The 15,934-nt window shown below is 45.6% G+C and overlaps 1 protein-coding gene across 5 annotated transcripts in view; it reads left to right on the plus strand.

Moving 5' to 3' along the window:
* LOC119176491 (G patch domain-containing protein 1) overlaps positions 1-15,934 on the plus strand; it is a 98,793-nt gene that overhangs the window by 32,767 nt on the left and 50,092 nt on the right. For all 5 annotated transcript variants that reach the window (XM_037427797.2, XM_037427792.2, XM_037427798.2 and 2 more), the window contains exons 6-8: positions 682-811; positions 10,749-10,955; positions 12,121-12,387. In XM_037427797.2, coding sequence (XP_037283694.2) covers positions 682-811; positions 10,749-10,955; positions 12,121-12,387 — 604 coding nt within the window. The remainder of the gene's footprint in view (positions 1-681; positions 812-10,748; positions 10,956-12,120; positions 12,388-15,934) is intronic.

Genomic DNA, 15,934 nt, shown 5'->3' on the forward strand with positions numbered 1-15,934 from the left:
TCCCCCATGCTTTCTATCCTTTTTTGAGTATCGTGAAAAGTCTTCATCACATGCAAAGGACATTTAGAGAAGTTTTCCAGAAAATTTTTTTTACTGTCCAATAAATCTTAGTATTATTTTTTTTACACTCTTACTTAGTTCTTGCAGTCATTTGTGTCATCGTTCTTCAAATCTCATGTGTTCCATGTATAATTATGCAAAGACTGAAGGTATCAGACAATAATGTATGGATGAGCAAAAAAATCTTTTAAGCAGCAGCTAACATTCTGTAAGTATACGCTATGCCAGATGATGCCACAATACTGCGTCACAGGACAAGCTGAATGCAAGCAAGTCAATTTGCACCTGAAGCAGTGATAGATGAGCAAGTACACACACATCATTTTTCAGTTGGTGCTTGCCCCCCCCCCCTTCCTCCCCCCCCCCCCAAAAAATTATGAAGTGTTTTTAGTCACAGTTTAATGTCAGTTAAAATGCCGGGGAATATTGCTACTTTTTAGCCATCAGCCATTTGTCAGTTACCTGTTCAACAGTTTTAATTGCAGAACATGATGTTTTATTGTCTAGAAAGTGGAGACACACACCCAAATACACACACACACACGCACACAGCCAGCCAGACAGACAGACAGAGAGAGAGAGTAAAAATAGGTGTGTTCAATTATTTGTGCTGTTTTTCAGGCATTTGGCGTTGGGGCTTTTGAAGAAGATGACAGTGATATCTATGCCCGTGATGATATGTCTCAGTACAGTTTTGAGCTAACTGATGAACCTGAAGACAAGCCTCGCAAGATGCTTCCTGCCATTGGGGGTACGATTCTAAGCTTACTGGCTTAGTTTTTTTATTGCATTTCATGTATGTGTGAATGCCATCATGCTCTAAAACATGCATGGGTGGGAAAACATTGCAACGTATCTTTGTGCTTACATAACAGGAACTTAGGTGACCAGTCTGGCTACATTCATACTGCGACCCAGCATCTAAAGCAGATTGTGTTGGTATGGTGCCCTCTCAGTTTTGCTATTGTGTGCTGAGTATTAGGCGACATTGAGGGGTCACATGCCATAAATCTGCGTGTTCTCATAATTGGCAAGCTGTGCATCATATGTAGAGGTTCTGGCTCTCTTGGTTGACTCTCTTGTTGATAGTTGAGCTACCTGAAGGAAAAGGGCAATAGGTTTTCATTCAGAAATTCAGTAGTTTTTGTATTTTCTAGTTGATTTATACCTCGGAGGCATGACTGTTACTGTGCTATCTGTGCATTCTCCTTGTTTATTTGCAACCCACAAAACTGGTGAGAGGAACTTAACGGGGATTTGCATAACAAAATGAGCTCTACTTGCTCTATTGCAGTGTTCAGATCACTAATTGTTATATTTTTGCAGCGTAACTGCTAACTGCTAAATCTGAGTAATTAATGGGTCTTCAGACATTTTTCAAATTTTGTATGAGACTTCTTCACAGTGCTTGATAAACAAGAAAAAAAAAAAAGATATTGAAGGCCTTGCACCTGAAAAGAACTCATGGAAATTTATTCTGTGGCAGTATTTGTGAGTATCTGCATTTGACAAAAAACATAAAATTAGGCAGACTTGGTTATCATCGACATCTATGTAGCTTGAATGGGTGAATTGATGCAGCATGATATGCTGACACATATTGAGCTGGTGGAGCTCATGCAGCTATTGAAAATTCAAAATGCATCGAGTGTGATAACACATTATCTTGCACGTTTGTCTTAATTCCTTGAGTGCCATTTTTTTTTCCGCAAGACGCATCCCAACAGGATAGATTTTCATTGCTGATTTAATATCTTCAGAGGACTTTTTTCTGGGAAAGAATTCACCCTAGTTGTTTTAAAAGGTACCTAAACAACCCAGAGATAGAAAAGTAGACGTGGTGGAGAAATTGTGCAATAAACACGTAGCCTTGAGAATTTTTCCAAACGATGCCATAATAGCGGAGTTTAGACGCGTTTGATGATAGAAAGGCAGTGACCGCTCCTTTCGCTCTTTTTTTCTTGTTACTCTCTACTGGTCTCCTCTCTCAAAGCTACTTTGCCCTTCTTGCCAAGTGCCTCTTCCAATCTCGTCTGATACGCTGTTCGAAACAGGCTCTGCTTCCAGTCGCAGCGACTCTATCAACTCCGTGCTTGTTGGCTAACTGCCGTTGTTGTGCCAGCTTGTGCTTTCTACGAGCTGTGCCGGTATGAACCCTTTGTTGCACATAAACCTTCAAAGGAGTGCGGACATGAGGGATCAATAGTACGTTGGCACTTCGTGCCAAAGCAGTCATGCGCAGGATGAGCAGCTGCCGCCACCACAATATGGCGAACAACAACAAAGAGTGCGGACAGCTGATTGCAGGCTAACTGGAAGTCATAGGTTTTTGCTCAATCAATCGCAGCATGACTGGCGCTACGCATCAAAGATTCAATTGTGCGATGTCACATAGAGGCCAGAAGGACCCGGAGAGGAGGGGGGGGGGGGGGGTTGTTTCTTGGAATTTGTGACTCACCCACAGTTCGTAGTGTTGCCTGGCATCGTCAATCGTGGCAGCATTCTATGCACGATGCGTGTGTTTGATTGTAAAGTTTGAAAAAAAAAAAAAAAAATTGGCCCCGTATTTGCATGTTAATCTGCAAATTTCGTCGAAAGACGATAGTCTTGCGTGTGGAGAGAGTGAACAAAACATTTATTTGATGTTCTGCGCAAGGGAATCGGTGAATGGTATTCTGGAGACCCTGCGTTAGAGTGCCTCGAGCGTGCAGCGGAGGCGAACTAGCGCATCAAGTCAAGTCACACGTGAAACATGAGCGCCATCTGGCAGTTTTCTTGGAAAACAAAGTGCATGGCTCTGAGACGGGTGTGCGTGCCCGTCTCAGAGGTGATAAGGTGTAGAACGCAAGGCGACAGGTAGGTGCCACCATCGTCTCGTTTTAGCAAAGCGTTTGAAACACTCGCCTTTTCGTGCAAGCGTTGCATGGTCAGCACAGCGTGATAAGCACTACGGTCCTTAAAATTACTTATGTATGCCTTTTCTAGTAAAAGACACACATGCAGATTATATACATGTTGTTATGGTGCCCCCGACATGTGCAATATTTGCTTTTTAATTGACAATTGCACAAGTATGAACGCTAAACCTTGAGTAACATTGGTGGGCGCTGCGAATGGGGTCGGCCGTTCCAAGTACCCCGGGTCGTTAAGAGTGGATAAACAGACAAATGTACAGACAGACGGATAGACAGACCAAAATTTTTGTGTCGAAGGTCCTCAAGAAAGACTATCGTCTTTAAAAAATTTCAGGTGGTTTAGGAGCCCGACTAGTGGGAGAAAAAGTATTTTCTATGAGTATAGGTGCATTGTTTATTCTTGAATAATAAGAATGAGAAAGAAGCATACTAATACAGAATACGCTCTGCCATAATGATGTTTCACTGACTTGGAAAAATATGCACACCAGATTACTGTAGTTGTCAAAATCATCCTGCTGGCATCCTGCTCCTTGGTGCCCTGCTCTTTGGTGCCCTGCTCCTTGGTGCTATCACGCAGCAGCTCGCCGCTGCTGCGTGGCGGCACTGAATGGCCAAGTGTATTATGAAGCTTGTGACTGCGCATTCTCATTAGAGTTTGATAGCATTTTTGTTTCTTGCAAGCTTTCAGGGGCACAGGAGGAATGGAAAGAATCGCGAAAATAACTGCATGCTTGCTTGCTTGCTTGATCCTTTTTCGGTGGCATGCTGTTTTTATCACGCTCTGACCGTGGCTATAGCGTTATGTCAGGCCATGCTGCCGGGTTAATACTTGCATTCAAGTTTTATTGTATTATTGTTTTGTTTTATATTTCAAGCTATTGCAACCTTGTCATTTGCATGTCTAATTAGGTCATTATACAGAGTACTTCTCAACAAATCTAACAAAAAGGAATCACGATTGTCTTTTTTGTTTTGTTTTCTTGTATTTATTAGAAAAGCTCACAGGGTTCCTTTTGCATTCACCTGAGACGATTGAAAGGCAAAAGCCATCATCTTTATTTTCCCAGTCGTTGTATTGAACATTTGCTTCCCTCCTCGATATTTCTGCGTTTAGTGTGGTTTTCTTACTTCCTCAAAGATCAGAGGCACAGAAGGATCAGTTTTCTGCACTTCAAGTGGTTATGCACTGCCTCCGTGATCGGCCCACTTTGACTAAGCGAAGATGGAATATGATGACGTCACGATGGTGTCACAGTATTTTTATCTGTGATGTTGTATGATGGCATCATCATGTAACGAAGCTATTTTTGCATCACTTGTATTGATGCCACCATTGGGAAACACCACTGGATGCCACTGACAGTCAGTTTTCGTCCTCTATGGGACATGCTCGAAGCCTTTCACCTTAATATCCTGTTCGGCTGTCATTTTAGGAGCAAACCTCCTTAGGACGTGGGTGTATTGCTCCTCGGTATGTATGTATGTATGTATGTATGTATGTATGTATGTATGTATGTATGTATGTATGTATGTATATATGTATGTGTAGCGGGCGATGACATCGGTGATCGCGATAATTTTATTTGTGTGCGCATACCAATTCGTATGCCGAGGTGCACGGTGCAGACGCGGCCAACATGCCTCACGTTATCTCCATAGGGCTGCGGAAGATACGCAGCCATGCCCCTTTTGGTTGTCGCTTTCGAAGCCTGTTTTTCTTGGAAAATAAACTAATCTTGTCCCAAACTTCAAGGAATGTAGGTGCCTTCTTTTCGCGCCTCCATGGGGCGAGTACGCTACAAAGTGGTGACCCGGACATTTGGAAAAATAGCAGCCATGTCAGACGAGGAAGGCACTTCAAGCTCACCCACAACCAACGCCTCGGAGTTAAAGCTTCCTCATTTCTGGCCCAAAAACCCCAGGGTGTGGTTCAGCCAAATCGAGGCCCACTTCGAGCTTCGATGCATCACAGCGCAGCAGTCGAAATACCCGCACGTCGTTTCAGCACTGCCACCTGACATCGCTGATGCCGTAGACGATGTGCTCGCCTCCACTCCATCGGAGAAGCCCTACGACGAACTAAAAAGCACCGTCCTGAAACGTCTTGAGGTGTCCAAACAGAGCAGGCTGCAACAACTCCTGTCTCCTGAAGAGCTCGGTGACCAGCGTCCCTCACAACTACTTCACCGAATGCGTCAGCTGCTGGGCCAACAAATGTCAGAGAAGCGTCAACATCCATTGCTTGGTGAATTGTTTTTGCAGAGACTGCCATAGTCAACACGGATGATACTCGCTGGCTCGGATGACGTGACTCTCGAACGTCTGGCTCGACTCGCCGACCGCATCACCGACCGCACTGAGCCACCAAAAATGTCTATTGCTGCAACGGGAAGGCCCGAACATGCAGACCGGTTAGGTCGCTCAGAGGACAGAGTTGACCGACTGGCTGCAGCAATTGAAAACCTCGCCCTGTCCAACAAACACCGGCCTGCACGGCATCGTTCGCCATCCCGTGCTCGAAGCCCGCAGCACCGCGGACACTCAATCAAGGCAGAGCAGAACATCTGCTGGTACCACCGTCGTTTTAGAGAGCAAGCCACTCGCTGCACCCATCCATGCTCATGGACGGGAAACACACCGGCTAGTCGCTCTTGGCGGAAAGTGACACGGGCCATCGTTCAAGCCGCCTCTTCTTTGTTGTCGACCGCATCACCGGCACACGCCTCCTTGTCGATACCGGAGCGGAGCTATCTATCCTACCAGCAGCAGCTCAACATCGCCGGGGCGGCAAGTACATTTCAAGCCTAATGACAGTCAATAATACTGCTATTGCGTCATAGGGAGTCCAGTCAATGACGATCGACATCGGACTCAGGCGTACATATCGATGGCTCTTCGTTGTGGCCGACGTCAGAATTGCCATCCTGGGAGCGGACTTTCTGAGCCACTTCAATCTTGACGTCAGCGTTCGCGATCGTCGTCTCAAGGATAACGTCACTTCGCTCGCTGTTATCGGACTGAAGTCTGACCTGTCCTTATGCAGCATTTGCACTTTCAACCCAGAGTCAAACTTTCAAAAGATTCTGGCTGAATTCCCTGAAATAACCAGACCTCGGAACACCGTACTGCCAATCAAACACAAGGTGACGCATCACATTGTCACCACCGGACCGCCCGTCACCGCTAGACCTAGGAGACTCGCTGGACAAAGACACGAAGTCGCCCGCCGTGAGTTTGACCACATGCTCCAACTCGGCATTATTTGACCTTCTTCTAGCAAGTGGTCTTCCGCACTGTACATAGTGCCAAAACAAGAGTCTGGTGACTGGCGGCCTTGTGGTGATTATCGGGCACTGAATGCTGTGACAACGGCAGACCAATATCCTCTGCCCCACATCTATGATTTCAGCGCTCGCCTCGCGGGAACGACCATCTTCACTAAGCTGGATCTGATGGCCGCTTATTACCAGATTCCAGTAGAACCAAGCGACATCCCAAAGACGGCCTTGACAACGCCTTTCGGCCTCTTTGAATTTGTTCGTATGCCGTGGACTGAAGAACGCGGCACTCCAGCGTTTCATGAATGAGGTCACTCGCGGACTGTTCTTTGTTTTTGTCTACTTAGACGACATTTTGGTCGCCAGCAAAACGCCGGAGGAGCATGAAAATCACCTGCGCCTCCTCTTCAACCGTCTTGACAAGCACGGTTTGGTTTTGAAGCCCCAAAAGTGCATCTTTGGTGTTGAAGCACTAGATTTCCTAAATCATCGAAACAGCCCGCAAGGCATCTTGCCGTTCAAATCACGGGTGCAAGCAGTCAGGGAATTCCCCACGCCTACCTCTTTCCGCAAGTTGCGCGAGTTTCTCGGGCTAATCAACTTCCATAGGCGCTTCATCTCATCCTGTGCACACATTCAACAGCCGCTAACTGACTTGTTGCGCCGGGACGGCAAGAAAACGCCCGAGTTTCACTGGTCAGCGGAGCACGAAAAAGCCTTCCAGGACGCGAAAACTGAGCTTGCCTCCGCAACACTTCTGATGCATCCGCTTTCCGACGCGCCAACGCGGCTTATGGTTGACGCTTCAACGACGGCAGTGGGAGCAGTGTTGCAACAATACGACGGCAAGGACTGGAAACCGATAGGTTTCTTTTCTAAACGTCTGAAACAGGCGGAAGTGTGCTACAGCACCTTTGGAAGAGAGATGCTGGCGATTTATTCTTCCGTAAGGCATTTCCGTTTCTTCCTAGAAGGCTGCATTTTCCACATTTTAACGGACCACAAGCCGCTGACGTATGCGTTCAAGAACAACAGTTCCTCATATTTGGAAAGAGAACTGCGCCAACTTTCTTTAATTTCCGAATTTTCCACGGACATCCGTCACATAGCGGGGAGCGAAAACCAAGCAGCGGACGCACTCTCCCGTATCAACACTGTTTCAGCGTCCGTCGACTTGAGACATTATCCGCCGCCCAGCGGGAAGACCCAGAGCTAACTGAGATGAGGCAGAATCCACTGTCACTGGTGCTCGAAGAGATCCCGCTACCATACACAATGACTATGGTCATATGCGACACATCGCAGAAATACCCAAGACCCTTCGTCCCCGTCCAATTTCGGCGTGCAATGTTTGACAGCCTTCACGACCTCAGCCATTCAGGAATCCGCGCGACAGAGAGGCTCGTCACTGAACGCTTTGTGTGGCCCGGAATTAACGCCGACGTTCGACGCTGGGCGAAAACATGCCGAACATGTAAAACAGTGAAGGTGACTCGTCACACGCGCACAGCACTCCAAGCATTTCGGCCACCAGAGTGTCGTTTCGACCACGTGCACTTGGACTTGGTGGGACCTCTTCCTCCTTCCCAGGGTTACAGATACCTGCTCACTTGTGTCAACCGATACTCACGGTGGCCCGAGGCGACGCCGATTATGAACATCGCAGCCAGGACCTTCGCACAGGCGTTTGTGGCCACATGGGTTTCACACTATGGCTGTCCACTGCGCATAACGACCAATCGTGGACGACAATTCCAGAGCAACCTATTCTCTGTGCTGGCAAGGCTTCTGGGAACACGGCTCCAGTACACCACGGCTTACCATCCAGCAAGCAATGGAATGGTGGAGTGGCTACACCGTCAACCGAAGGCATCTTTAACGGCCAAATTGGATAGAGAGCACTGGGTGGAGAAGCTCTCTCTCATTTTTCTGGGCCTGCGTACGGCGATAAAAGAAGACCTCGGATTCTGTGCAGCAGAAATGCTGTACGGCTCTACAATCCGACTACCGGGAGAATTCTTCGGTGAGAAACCAAGCGCTACGCCGACGCCTTCAGAACATATGGAAAGGCTACATTCCTGGTTGGAGCACCAGCAACCCAGCGTGCCACGCGTCAGCCTCAACCAAAGAGTGTTTTTTTTCCCAGACATGAATGAGGCAACCCATGTGTTCGTGCGACGTGACACAGTGAAAGCGCCGTTGACTCCAGTGTACGACGGGCCCTTCCGTGTGCTTTCGCGGTCGCACAAAACTCTGACCATTCGTGTTCGCGACAGAGAGGACGTTGTTTCTCTCGATCGCGTGAAACCGGCTCACCTCACGGACTAACTCGCACATTTGCTCATTTTTTTTTTTTTCCCAGGCTCCACGGTCTGGGGGGGGGACCCTTTTAGTGGGCGATGACGCCGGTGATCACGATAATTTTATTTGTGTGCGCATACCAATTCGTATGCCGAGGCGTACGGCGCAGACGCAGCCAACATGCCTCACGTTATCTCCGGAGGGCCGCGGAAGATACGCAGCCACGCCCCTTTTGGTTGTCGCTTTCGAAGTCTGTTTTTCTTGGAAAATAAACTAGTCTTGTCCCAAACTTCAAGGAGTGTAGGTGCCTTTTTTTCGCGCCTCCGTGGGGCGAGTACGCTACATATGTATGTATGCATGTATGTATGTATGTACATAGGTAGCCACCCGTGACACATACCCGCTCTAGAGCGGGTATGTGCCACAGGGGATGCGAGATGGGAGATGGTGGTACTTGGAGTGTTCACTAGATGGATGCATGAACGGACGTACAGACAGACATACTAGCAGACGAGCAGATGCACGGAGAGACGAATGGATGCATGGATGGACGCACGGATGGTTGTGCGGACGGACGAAAGCACAGATGGGCTGACGGACGCTTCACCTTACTCATCATCATTCACTCCGTTGATATACTGTGATTTTTCTTGAAATTTCAGCTGCCGGTAGTGATCAGGAGAGTTGGCTTGGATTAATTAAAAGGGATAATTGGTCTCCTGATACACTATCAAAGTTAGAGCATGCAGCTATCATTTACGACCCGAAGATTTCATAGCATATGAGAAGTGGTGACTTATGAAAGGTGCTGTAGCATCGGTCTTTGCAGACTATACCTTCACATTTGCTGCCCAAGTTAACAACTGAACCTCTGAGCGTGGTAAGTATGTACCACTAAACCTGACTGTGCTGCATTCAAACTGTCCAAAAATGAATGTACCAGTAGCAACACCGCCTCGTGATCACTGGCATGTGGAACACTGACATTAAGTCCCAAAGCAGAATAATTGGAGCCCATGGACAGCACATGCGCTCTTGGCCAAAACAACTGACAATCATCATGTGCCGTGTCAATGACTCAGTGTACAAGGTTGAGCAAGTTTCATCAGTTACAAAAACATCCAGATAAAGAGCCATTTAGCTTCTTCTTTGCTCACTATTGAAAAGGCCAAACGAAAAAAAAAAAAAGGGATAAAGCCAAGGAGCCAGAATTTGAGGCTACTGCAATCTATTAATGAATACAAAGACGAGCTCAAGCAACCAACAACAGGCCGCATTTTTCATACCTGCTGATTGGCGTAAGTTGAGGGTCAGCACTACGAGTTTAGGCTTGAACAACAGCACCTGTTCCCACACATTCGCCAGTATTGCAGGAACCGTGCTGCATGTGAGGCTGTTTTTGTTTGTTTTTTGTACCACCGCTATTTAATTGCTTTAAGCTGTAATATCGCGGAATCACCTGGCATAGTTCCTCATTTTCTGGCACCAGCTGTTGCTTCCTCTCGGTGACAACATTTACAAAGGCAACGGGTGATCTCATATATTCTTAGAAGCGATCTAGTGACATTTCATGCTATTTAGCACATTAACTCCAGGCTTGCATATAATGTTCTTCACCAGTAGACGGCAGGTAGTATGCATCAGGGAACTTGAAGCGCCTAAGCATTCATTATCAACTCCTGGCAAATGATGCTTTCAAAAATCGACCTTCAGGCATTCAAAAGCTAACTCTTAGTCAAGTGAGCTTCACAGTGACAAAGCAATCTTCCGTGCAGTACTGGCATGCGCTTTTTGGTATTGGCCTAGTACTAGACAACACGCACTCCTAGCAGACGACACACAAGTGCCTCAGTCAAAATCTGGGAATGAGCCATGCCTTTAAAATGGGCTAGATGGACAGAACGACGAGCACTTCAGGATTCCTATTTTCAAGTTTTCATTATAGTTTAAACAGCGCGAATACAGTGGAGAAGTGAACCATATAGCAGCTTCAAATGCAGCCACAGCATCCATTTCCGCCAGCGACAATGTTACGGCGGGTCTATTCCTGTGGCAGCGCCTCCCAGCTAAAATCCACACTAATGCTGACAGCAGTTCCTATTGTGCTCCACTCCTTCATCTAGGCACAAAAAGATAGAGGAGGTGCTGATTGTAGTTCACAATAGCTGACTTCTTAAAATTTTTCTTTCAGGTGGAAGAAACAAGCCTCTATATCAACTCGCAAAGACACTGGAAGGCTTTCATCTAGCCAAAGAGCCACCAATAGTGATGAAGTTCTACCCACCACCAAAAATTCCAGCAGATTTTCAGCCTATTCACAAAGCCCCAAAAAGAGAACGTAGACGCTTTGAAGAACCCAAAAGTGAACTTTGCAAAGACAAGAAGGTGGAGCATTCAGGTAGTGACACAAAGCGTTCCCATAACTGGAAATTTGAATGCACCACATTTGGAGCATTCAGGGAACTTTTATTGCATTCAATTATTTAGAAGTTGACCTTTGTACTATAGAGCTTGTATTCGTAACAAAGAGAAATATTAGTTGCTTTATTTTAGCCAATGTCTCTTCTACAGAGGCAATGATAGTTTGAAGAATCTGTTGATAATTTAATTTACCCAATGATGGCCTCATGGCTATGGTGGGTTGCTGCTAAACTGGAAGACATTGGTTCAATTCCCTGTAATGAGGGCCGTGTTTCAGTGGTAGTAAAATGCAAAAAACACCTGCATACTATTTAGATTTAGATGCATTTTAAAAGGGCCCTGCAACAATTTTTGAGCATGGTTAAAAAACGGTGCCAATCGGTCGTCGAGGCTCCTTAGAACACGCAAGCTAAATATTATTGCAGAGCATGCAACCTAGACTTCGCAATAAATTCTCTAAGTCAGCTAAAAATTGCTTTCTCTTCTCTCGACAAATAACACTACAAGCTCCAAAATCGCTTGTCACGGCTATTGAATGAGCCATTGGCTGATTTGAGCATGCCACGCGACTTGTTCATGCGTGCGCGCGATGACACTGAAAAGCCACGTATTTGAAGAAAAAAAAGGGGGGGGGTGGGGAGAGAAATAGTGCTCAAAGTGATGAGGCGCATCTGAGGTATTTTCTTTCCCCTGTACCATCCTCCCTGCTTGGCTTCCAGTGCTTTCAGTGGGACGAGAGAGGAAAGAAGGCAAGTGCAGTGTGCGACAAATCTTTGTAACTCCACTCGTATTAGACAGATTCTGAAAATTTTTGCGGCAGTGAATTCATGAGGCAGTAAGCTTCTTTATTGAATTCATTCCATGGCTACTTGAAAAATTGTTGCAGGGCCATTTTAATAAAGCCCTTAAGGTCAAACCTAATCCTGAGTCCTCCACTATAGCACGCCTCATAATCATATCATAGTTTCTGTGCCTTGGAACTTTAATATTGTACCTTGGTTCCCTCTGTATTTCTGTGAGCAGGTTTAGTGTGAAATATTATAGTTTCATTCTAATATTTATCTGTCCTTGTATTGTGCCTACAAATATAATACTCTGAGCATGCAACATTGTGTCCTTACAATAATACCATTTTTTTTCAGGGTCTGTCTTTGACCTCATATCACCAGCTGACAAGGAAAAACTTGAAATCATCAAGAAAACTGGCAGAACTGAGATTGTGAAAGCAACTGTGGACTCCAGCGAAATGCGGCCACCTTTGCATGTTTCTCAAACAGCATCATTCATGAACACACCCTCTCCGGTTCCTATCACTGAGCCAGGAAAACCAATGAAGCCATTTTCACGGGACGAAGCAAAGCAAAGGCGATTTGAGCAGTACTTGTCCCTCATGAACTCAAACAGACTTGGTATGGATAACATACTTTTATTGCGGCACTTTTCTGGAAGTACTAGTTTGAGGCTGTTTTGGTGGACACATAGCTGATGTTTTTGTTCACATTGTGGAGCGTGCATGTGCATGCTTGTGCATTAATTGGCATTAGCACCTTTGAGATTGAAATGATCAACTGGTTCATTAGTCTTGAAATGTGGCCTTACAGGCACCCCCCTTCGATAGCACTTCCAGTTGCGAAAATCAAAAAGGGGCATACTACACCTCTACGCGAAAATCAAAAAGGGGCATACTACACCTCTACGGTTCAGTAAAAAGTGTAAAAGGTAATTAAGCACCAATTATTAAGAAGGATTCAGGAGTCCTGAGGCTACTTTAAAGAAATTAAGAGTAATTAACAAGACCAAAACACAGACATCTTTATTTAAATGTGCTAAAGTGTATTACTAATTAAAAAATGTACTTATATACCATTAAAAGTAATTAAATGTTGCAAAGAGTTATGACTACTCAATATTGAGAATCTGTGATAAGACTATTCATGCCAACTTGAAGAAAATAATCAATTAAAAGTTCATAAGGTAATTAAGTTTGCATCACAAGGATTACACCTGCATTTAGAAATTAGCACAAGCATGTTGTAGCCTACAGGCCTGCATTTCCCCCAGGATATATTTTTTCAGCGCTAAGAGTAACAAACAGTATGGTTTTTATTTGCAAGGCGTCTATCTGGATACACTAGGAAGCAAGCTTTGCTTGCTAGGGATTTTGCGCACTCACATATTATTGCTACATTTTTTCGTGACTGTGCTCCGCCGATAAGTGTGGCCAGCGATCTGGCGCTCCAAATTATTTTGTGTGCGCAACGCCCTAGCTTACCTGCACTAAACATTTAAGAAGCCTAGAACAGATGCGGCCTTTTGAGAGGATGATGTCTCCAACATTCTGGCACTCTCCATGGATAATTAGTCAGTTTTCAATTTAGGAATTTACTGTCTATATTACTACAACTTGTTTAGGAGCTCATTTAAAGATATCTTGTTTTTGGTGCATTATTTTTGCACAATTTTTTATTCATGAATTTATAAAAAATTATGTGCAATTTTTAGAAGGTAGTGGAGCCTCCTGCCTACATTGCACAGCAGTATTGCACTCACTGGGAATTAACCAAACATTCCCACTGCCTAACCTGTCCACTGCATTAATAATGTGATGAAGCACATATCTTTGTGGGACCAGGTAATGTCTGCGAGTACTAAGCTTCTAGCTTTAGCACGTGTTATTTCGGCCACAGTAAGCAAGCAGCGGGAATTGAGCACTTAAGTTGGGCAGTGGCACTGTCTAACATTTGGCAACAGCAGTAAAACCTACGCACTGTCTGGGTTTGCCTAATACAGCCACAGCCCAAAGGAAAAGCTGTTCATAAGTGAGGCTAATATTACGTAAGTAAGATTCGTTTGTCAGCAATGTCTTGGACAGTAGAGCTACTGTACTAGAGGCAGTGTTAGGATTTTGGAAATGTTCGTTCTACTCGCTTTTAGAAACTTCGGAGAAGTTTGAGCTTCTCCTTCGGGAGTAGAACATGATACAGAAAAAGCTTATTAATTTGAACTCGAGAGGGAATTCACTTCTCAGTTTATACTTCAACTTGGCCCCAAGGAAAGGATCATCTGTGCTCGTAAAATTGACTAATTCAAGTTTCTCTAGAATGCCCACTGCAAGCACTAGTGTGAAAAGCCCGCTACACCATAATTCCTCCTTTCTGAATTAACAAGGTACCCCCTACGTGTCCATAGGGCAACTCGCGAACCAGCACAGCTGCATACTTTTTTGATGCTGTTTCTGCTGTTGATGGTGATCAATTGTGCCGGGACGTTTTGTGCTAAATGGGCCTTTAAACCACCAACTCGCGCAATTCACATGTTTTGATGCCTGGTGCAATGCTATGCTTTTGTCACACAGTATTACACACATAAACGAATCTCCTCGCACTACATGACATTCGAATAGAATTTTTGTCTCGAACCAGTTTCAAGCATGGACATGACTCTGTTAGAACTTTTGTTTGCCACGCAAAATGTTAAGGGTTTGATTCCCACCCAAGCTGAATTTTCTATTTATTCATTTGCATCCATCTACAATTTTTGATCACGGACGAACTCATTTTTTGCTCACGATGTAAGAATAAGTTAGATGATGGCACTTCGCCCAGAGCTGCGTCCGAATTGTGTTCACCGCCTAGGCTGTTTCCGTTTAATGTGACAGATGGCGCTCGTGGAGTGTGGGCCAAGGTGCTCACTGAGGAGCAACTCCGATTCGCGTGTGGAAGGTTATCGCTGCAGAGCCAGCCTCTTTGCTTGTTTATTACGCTCGATATACTCATGTACATGGCTGTCAATAAATTAATACACTGTGACTCGACAGTAACGAAATTGATTTCTTAATTTTATATGCAGTTTATTTGCTAACAGTGTTTTTGTGATATTAATGCTTCGACTATAGCACACGTTGGCCTGGAGAGAGATTGAATTTTGACGCAAAAGCACTATAGAGCTCGTTTCATAGCAATTCTGGTGTTGGCGTCGTCGGTGATGTTGGCGTCGGCATCTTTGGTTCAGAACAAAAAAGCACCGTTGTCCGTAAAAGAAAATTTGGGGTGTTTGAAATAAGGATACAGTCGAGCCCGCTTATAATGAACCCAAGCCTGACGCGGCATCCGTTCACTGTATCCCGAAGTTTGTAGTAAATGAAACACAGCTTTTAAAAAAGTTTTGAGTGAAAACACGAACTTTTTTTGCCCAAAAAGTCCGTGATGCACATATTTCGAAGAGCAAAAGCGATAAGGGCGGTCTCGAGCTCATTTTAAATGGCAGGGTGCTCGTTCGCTGAGGCCTGTGGCATAAGCTGCATGAGGCACTGGATCCAAAGTATCGTAGTTCTTGCAATCCAATTCTTTCAAATCACTCTCGCCGCGTACTTCATTCATAATGCCCTAATCCGTGCACAGTTCTGCAGTGTCGGCATCATCATCGGCCGTAATTGAACCATCGCAACAGATGTCCCACCCGCTCTCCCAGGTCTTAGTCGACGATGCGCTGCCACAAATCGCTGCCGGAGTGATCCTGTTCGGAAGCTTCAGGCTCGGCATCAGGCCCAACGTTGATGAAGTCGACCTCGCGAAAACAGTTTCGCGCGCATGTAGCCGTCGCCCACAAAACGTTCAACATCTCCACAGCTAAATACCGGGACTCTCGAAGCGGCAAGTTGGCTGCCAGGTGGTCAACAGCTATGAGCAAGCGCTCTGCAACGCGGCATCTAACGCGCAGGTTAGGCTCAAGTCAAGTGGTCACACTTTCGGCGTTTTGTTGAGTGGCAGAAAAAAGCGTGCAAGTCCTCCCGTCAGCCATCCTGACGACACACACACACCAAGAGCGAGCAAGTCGCGCACACGCGACACGCATGCCAGAACGCGAGGAACGGCTCTGGGCCCGTTTCTAGACGGAAAACAAAACTAATTCAAGCAAGCGTGGCTGCCGTCGCGGAGCGGTGGAGTAAGGCGAAGA

Source organism: Rhipicephalus microplus, chromosome X, assembly GCF_043290135.1.
Source record: "Rhipicephalus microplus isolate Deutch F79 chromosome X, USDA_Rmic, whole genome shotgun sequence".
NCBI classification, from domain to species: Eukaryota; Metazoa; Arthropoda; class Arachnida; order Ixodida; family Ixodidae; genus Rhipicephalus; species Rhipicephalus microplus.